Genomic DNA, 7,245 nt, shown 5'->3' on the forward strand with positions numbered 1-7,245 from the left:
TAAATGAAATTTGCGTCCAAATTTGAAGTCCAAATATGTAACGAATTTTTGTGTGATTTTTGCCTAAGTTTATTAAATTATCCAAATTAAAAGTAAACGATGTTTCTTTTAACATTCCTGAAATTATTTTTCAAAACATGATTCAAAAAAAAAACTACAAGTATTATAATTACTCTAAGATAAAAACTGTTTTTTTCACTTCCTAAGTCCGTTTTACAGCTTGCAATTTTACCTGCAAGACGCAAGAAAGTTGCCCAAAGGCATGCGCAGTATGTCGTCAGCTGATTATTGCCTGCAACTTATTGCAGTTGCGCGATAATCGGTTTGGTGCCATTTTCTGTGCAAGTTTTCATGCAAGTCTAGGGGAATTTGTAGGAAGTTTGATTTTTCCACAATGTCAAATGTCATAATCACTGATTGACACGGAGACATGCCGATCAGCTGTTTCCTATTTTGTTTATTATTTCCTTTCCCACACATTTGTATTTAGCTTGGCTTGATTTGTAGATTATCGGCTTTTTCTAATTTTAATATTTTTAATTAATACGTTAGAGTATCATCAAAAATTGAACTATCTTCTGCCCGAAGTACCAACAATGTCTTGCAAAACTAGGTAAGTAAATTAGATTGTAATTTTATATCAGATATTTATTGTGCTATTCACACTTTTGGAATCAATAATTTTGTTCTTCTTTATTATACCCTATCGTATACAGCATTCTAAAAATGGGAAATTATACCAAAAATTTTCTTTTAAGGATTGGTTATGATTGGCCTCGAAATGCCGCTACTTTATTAATTGAGTTGTGGGAACAACATCAATGCTTATATTTGCCTTCTCACCCACAATATCATAATAGAAATGTGAGAGTTACAGCACTGCAAACAATTACCAAGCAGTTTAATAATAACAAAATGACGAATTTGTCAGAAGCAGATGTTAAAAAAAAATTGCATAGTATTAGAACTCAGTATATGGCTGAATTGACAAAAATTAAAAAAAGTGAATCATCTGGAGCAGGGGTTGCAGATATCTATGTGCCAAAATTATGGTGTTTTGATGAACTCCACTTTTTGCAACAAGGTGCCACAATAGTTTCCAAAGGAGAATCAAACCTACCCGAACTATCATTTTCTCACAGCATTCAAAGCCAATATCACAGTGAAGTAGATAATGTAAGTTAAAATTAATATTTTCACTGTTAAGGTGATAGGCGCAAATATTTTAAGTCTACTAGTTTTTCTTTATCAAATTACGTGTAGTAAAATTCTCACTGGTACGGAGATATAAACTTTAGTTGACATTGTCATCATTAACATAGAGAAGTGATTTTAATAATATAATAACTTTTTATTAATTTCATATCATTCATTACATCATTACTGAGGGTGGAAAGTATCTTAGAATAAACAAAACGTTTCTCTTGAATTAGATATTTGAAATTAAAAATCACACTCAATTTTCTCTTCTTTTTCACCCCTATAATTTATTAAAATAAACATTATAGAAGTTTTCAGGGAATTTCCACCTTCGACAATGATGTAATCTTTCATTCTGCGTTTAAATTTTTCAAAAATACTTATTAGTTTTCTCAGGATTCGAAAAAACAAATGCATTTAAATAGCATTGAAACAAAATTTTGCGCCTACGCTCTTAAACTTGGTACTGTTATTGTACCAAAAAGTTAAATTTTGTTAGTTTGATTGGATTTAAAAGTAATAAGTAAGTAATAGTCAATATTATTTTAGTCTGAAGGTGAAATGATTTTTGAAGGAGACGTAGAAGAATTTTCCAATTTGGAAGTATTGTCTTCTCCAACAGTGTGTAGGAAAATACCTGAAAAAACTCAGTCCAGTTCGAGAGCTTCCAGTAGTTATGAGGGACAAGCACCACCAAAAAAAAATCAAAAAAACAAGAGAAGGAGGAAGCCTATGGCCTTATTAGTAAGGCAGTAACATCTCTGAAGGAGCTTAGGACTGACTGTAGGATTACTGAAGATATGAATTTAGGTGCTAATATAGTGTTTGCTCAGTAAGTTCATAGGTATTGTAATGCCTTTTATTTTCATTACTAATTGCAGTTTTCCTCCAATTGATAGATGCACTTTTTAGAGGTCTACCATGAATATTTCTTTATTTGTTGATATTTCATTTACTTTATTTCAGATGGGTTGGAAAAGAAATGGACCTCATAGATGATGACGAGATTTTAAATGATCTACAGGAATCAATTTCACTAAGTATTTTTAAAGCGAAAAGGAAATTTTTTCAGAAAAAGCGAAATGAGTAAATAATACATTTTTTTTTTAATTCGTGATCCAAATAAACAAAGCTGATACTAATTTTGTGTATTTATTTTTGTTTTCTACAAGTTCTAAATTTCAACTCATATTGTCTAGGTAAAATGAAAATTTCATTTCATTGTGATCCTATAGAGATAAAAACAAAATTTAAATAGTGTATCCAACTGTATTTGCATATTATCTAATTTTACACAATACAAAAATAAACCCAAAATAAGGATTAAAAATGAAATATGCAATATTTTTATTTGTAAGTATATACACTATATTAAAGACAATATCAAATACTTTAAATAACTTCTTCTTGCCAGGGGACACTGCCACATCCGTTAAAATAAGCTTTAAATTCCTCCCTTATATTTAATGCCTCATTCCTTGGTCTTCCAAAATTCTGCCTGCTCAGACCATTCACAAATCTGTATTCTCTGTCATCTTCTGGGCTATTTTCAGTATAAACATTTCCAGATTCTTTTTTTAAAAAATTATGCAAAGCACAGTGTTTATTGTATTGTAACTAGGCAAAATTAAAACTACGGTGGACTGTAAAACACTGGCTTTAATGCTGTTTAAACAAAAACATGATCGTCTTTTGTAAAATGAAAACTGTTTCTTGCACGAATTTATTGTCTTTACCGAAACTGCCAACGGCTTTTCTGGTTGATGTCTAGTCTCGATCTCCCTGTCGTCTCCTCGGTGCGCGCACTCCTGGTTGAAGACACGCACACTGTTGCCGGTTGTACAAAAAGTCTAAGATAATTGTTTGCGGCGCAAACATGCCCCCGGCCTTGAAAGCAAAGGGCCTTAGCTTTCAATTGGTAATGGACAAATTTTCGTAAAGCTCCGCTTAACGATTCCATCTTGGGTCTTGATTGATGCTACTCTTGCGACGTTATCAGAGCCTTTGAAAATATGAACGATGCAACCTAGACGCCATTGAGTAGGTAGAGTATTGTCCGACTTGAGTAAAACAAGAGAACCCTCAGATAGGCTGCCATGGTTGGTTTTCCACTTGGTTCTGTATTGAAGTTCGGCTATGTATTCGAGACTCCAACGTCGCCAAAAATGCTGACACAATAACTGGATGTGCTGATATCTGGTAAGACGGTTTACCCTTTCTTCAGTAATGTCGCGGTCTGGACATGCAACCAATGGTCGACCAATTAAAAAATGAGCAGGAGTTAATGGAGTATAGTCGGATGGATCGGATGATAGCGGACGGGAATTTAATATAGCCTCAATTTGATTTAACTTAGTATTGAATTCCTCAAATGTAAAATGAGTGTTTTGAAGAACTCTCTTTAAATGGTGCTTACAACTCTTAACACCCGCTTCCCAGATTCCGCCCATATGTGGTGAATACGGTGGGTTGAAATGCCATGAAATAGCTTCTTGAGTATATGCTTTCTGCAAGGTTAGTTCATTATTAGAAAGAAAAGTACCTAACTCTTTAAATGCCCCAACAAAATTAGTTCCGTTGTCGGAAAATATCTTTATAGGCTTGCCCCTCCGTGCAACAAATCTACGAAGAGCAAGTAAAAATTCGTTTGCTGAAAGACTTGAAACAAGTTCCATATGCACCGCCTTTGTAGTGAAGCAGATAAACAAGCTGATGTAACCTTTAATTATAGAACCACCACGCCCCTTGTGCGTTTTGATATTGAAAGGTCCAGCATAATCTACTCCGGTATAGCTAAAAGGACTAGACAAATTGAGGCGCTCCTTAGGTAAGTTACCCATCATAGGTTGTATGGTCTTTGGATTAAATCGAAAACAAGTGAGGCACGATTTAACTGTTGACCTAGCGAGTCTTCTGCCCCCGATGGGCCAGAATTGTTCTCGGATAGTGGCTAACAAACCCTGAGGACCAAGATGCATTAATCTATAGTGCTCAAATTGAAAAAGAAGCTGACAAAACTTGTGCTTTGAGTCTAAAACAATAGGATGAATTTTATTAAATTCATAGGAAGAATTGATCAGACGACCGCCTACCCGCAGAAGTCCTTTATCGTCCAAAAATGGGTTTAGACTAGCTAGTTTGCCCTTAATTATTGATTTGTTATTGGTTAAGAGTGCAATTTCATTTGAGAAAGATTCCTTTTGTGACATTCGAATTAATGAATGAAAAGCTTGATCTAATTCGTCAATGGAAATAGGAAATTTATTAAGAGATCTTTTCTCCTTATCTGAGCGCAGAGAATTTGATTTGAAACGAAAACACACAGCAACCACTCTTTTTAAATGACTAAGACGTGAAAAGCGCTCAAATGGAAATAACTTTGAGGCAGTGGCCAAATGAGTGAAATTCTGTTGCTTTAATTCTGGTAGGTCTAAAATATAGTCGAACTTTGAGGTGGGCCAAGAGGATTCATTCAACTGAAGCCATGGAGGACCTGACCACCATATCTCGTGATTCAAAATATGGCTGGGAAATAGACCTCTGGACAAGATGTCACATGGATTGTCACGTGATAATACGTGTCGCCATTTGCAATTGGAAGTGAGAGATTGAATTTCGGATACTCGATTACTGACGAATGTGTTCAGTAAATTTGGACTGGTGCGAATCCAGGATAGTACTATAGTAGAATCCGACCATAAAATAGTTTCGTTTATTGTTATTCTCAAAGATTGCTTCACTTTATTGAATAAACGTGCTAACAAAAGTGCTCCGCAAAGCTCTAACCTAGGGATGCTAATTGTTTTTATTGGAGCTACCTTTCACTTGGAGCAAAGTAAATGAATGTGGACCTGATTGTCATGATCTAGACTACGCAAATAAATGCACGCCCCATATGCAATACTAGAGCTATCGGCAAATCCATGAATTTCAATGTATTTGTAATTCTTGCATATGGCATGCCTAGGAAGATTGACTTGACTAAGCTGGGCTAATTCAGATTGGAATTTAATCCAACGTTCTGCTAAATCGTTTGGAATGGGTGCATCCCAAGAAATCTTCTCGAGCCAAAGTTTTTGCATTATAGTTTTGGCTAACACTGTGCATGGACCTAAAAGTCCTAATGGATCAAAAATCTTGGATATTGAAGAAAGAACAGATCGCTTCGTAGGAATTTTATTGATGGGTAGTGTTTCCACCTCAAAATGTAGTAAATCCGCATTACATGACCATGTTAGTCCAAGCGTTTTTGCCTTTTCTTCTGGATCAAACTTCAAAATACATGCATCGTTTGAATGCTGCAAGCCATCTAATACTTTATTGTCATTAGAATACCATTTTCGTAGATTAAAACAACCTGCCTTTAAAATGTTGGAGACGGTTTGACAAATATGTTGGGCGTCTTCAATAGTGTCTGCTCCAGTAAGCATATCGTCAACGTAGAAATCGCGCAGAATAATTTCCGCTATCTCGGGAAAAGTTTTTTCATTGTCTGTGGCGAGTTGGATGAGACATCTTATTGCTAAGTAAGACGCACATGCTTGTCCGTATGTAACGGTGTTTAGAACAAATGTTTTTATTGGTTCGGAAGGATCGTCCCTCCATAATATTCTTTGTAAGTTTTTGCACTCATCGTCAACAGTAATCATGCGATACATTTTCTCGATGTCCGCTGTTACGACATATCGGTGCTGACGAAATCTAATTAGTATTGAAAATAGATCATCCTGTAAGGTAGGCCCGACGCATTGAATATGGTTCAAAGACAACCCTGATGTGGTCGGTGCTGAACAGTCAAATACTACTCGTAGTTTGGTAGTCAAACTTTGTTCACGAAGCACTCCATGATGTGGCATATAGTATACAGGATGAGGATAATCGTTTTCTTCTATCGCAGTCATGTGATTAAGCTCTTGGTATTCTTGCATGAACTGAACGTACAATTCACGGAATGATAGATTTCTTTTTAGTTTTCTTTCAAGGCTGTAGAATCTCTGTTCTGCTTGAACTCTGGATTCACCTAGTGATTCTGGTGACTGCTTTAATGGAAAACGCACAATAAATCGACCGTTCTCGTTACGACGTGTATTTTCCTTGAAGTGCTCTTCACAAAATTGCTCTTCAGTGGAGAGAATCTTCGTAGATTGGCATTCCTCCAATTCCCAAAATTTTGCTAATTGCATTTGCAAATCCAAATTAATACTAGTGCTGAGGTGGCATCTGATATTGTCTGAACTAGAGAGGCCGACCTGACCCGATGCAACCCATCCTAGATGAGTCTCTTGGAAAACGTACTGGTTGATTTTGATTTGGTTGGGACATAATAGTTGCCAAAATAGATCTGCCCCAATTAAAATGTCAATAGGTCTAGATTCGAGAAACTTAGAATCCGCTAGGATAATATTGCTTGGGATATTCAAGGTTTCATTATCGACAAATGTTGCAGGTAGATTGCTAGTTATTTCCTTTAGAATAAAAAATGTAACATCAGCCTTAAAATAGTGATATTGTGATTCTATACATATATTGCACTTTCTGGAAGAACAAGAAGTCTGATTGCTGATGCCAGTGATAGAAAGATTGGTAGCTTGACCCTGAAAACCTAAGAGATTGAAGAAGCGCTCGGTTATGAATGATTTCTGAGAACCTGAATCTAGAAGCGCACGCGCAATGTGATATTTACCCCTCGAATCTGCTATTTTTACACAGGCAGTTGATAAAATTGTTTGCTGCACAGAGGGCAATGCAGTTATGGTAGTTAGAGAAGTGTTATTGTTTGCTATAGTTTCATTGTTTTCATGTTTATTACTAGAGATTTCCTCATGAATAAGAGTATTGTGCCATTGTTTACATTTTCGGCAAGGCCCTAGTTTGCATTTAGAACGAATATGGCCTGTTCTTAAGCAGTTTAGACATAATTTGGCTTTATTGACAAAATTGCGCCTCTCAAAAATAGAAAGCCTAAGAAATTGCTCACAGGAATAAATTGAATGATCGCCCTTGCAGAAAACACAACCTTTGCTAGTACCGTTAAACTCGCTTAAA

The 7,245-nt window shown here is 35.7% G+C and overlaps 3 protein-coding genes across 4 annotated transcripts; 1 reads left to right on the forward strand and 2 right to left on the reverse strand.

Annotated features, from left to right (window-relative positions):
* Positions 1-219: 219 nt before the first annotated feature.
* On the forward strand, positions 220-2,282 carry LOC140431582 (uncharacterized). Of its 2 annotated transcripts, XR_011949702.1 has the most exons (4): positions 220-613; positions 759-1,176; positions 1,750-2,032; positions 2,167-2,282. XR_011949702.1 is itself a non-coding variant. In XM_072519477.1 (3 exons), the coding sequence occupies exons 1-3, from the start codon at positions 597-599 to the stop codon at positions 1,954-1,956; spliced, it is 642 nt and encodes a 213-aa protein (XP_072375578.1). In that variant the 5' UTR covers positions 220-596; the 3' UTR covers positions 1,957-2,281. The 2 variants fall into 2 exon arrangements, 1 of the variants encoding a protein (XP_072375578.1); XM_072519477.1 differs by having other exon boundaries at positions 1,750-2,281.
* An 822-nt stretch (positions 2,283-3,104) lies between these two features.
* Positions 3,105-4,409, reverse strand: LOC140431585 (uncharacterized). The gene has a single exon (XM_072519479.1). The coding sequence runs from the start codon at positions 4,407-4,409 to the stop codon at positions 3,105-3,107; it is 1,305 nt and encodes a 434-aa protein (XP_072375580.1).
* A 612-nt stretch (positions 4,410-5,021) lies between these two features.
* Positions 5,022-7,093, reverse strand: LOC140431586 (uncharacterized; the record flags this gene model as incomplete). The annotated part of the gene is made up of 1 exon (XM_072519480.1): positions 5,022-7,093. A coding segment is annotated over one exon (2,072 nt), but the record flags the coding sequence as incomplete, so codon positions are not given.
* Between the last annotated feature and the right edge of the window lie 152 nt (positions 7,094-7,245).

Source organism: Diabrotica undecimpunctata, unplaced genomic scaffold (genome assembly GCF_040954645.1).
Source record: "Diabrotica undecimpunctata isolate CICGRU unplaced genomic scaffold, icDiaUnde3 ctg00001392.1, whole genome shotgun sequence".
Taxonomy (NCBI): Eukaryota; Metazoa; Arthropoda; class Insecta; order Coleoptera; family Chrysomelidae; genus Diabrotica; species Diabrotica undecimpunctata.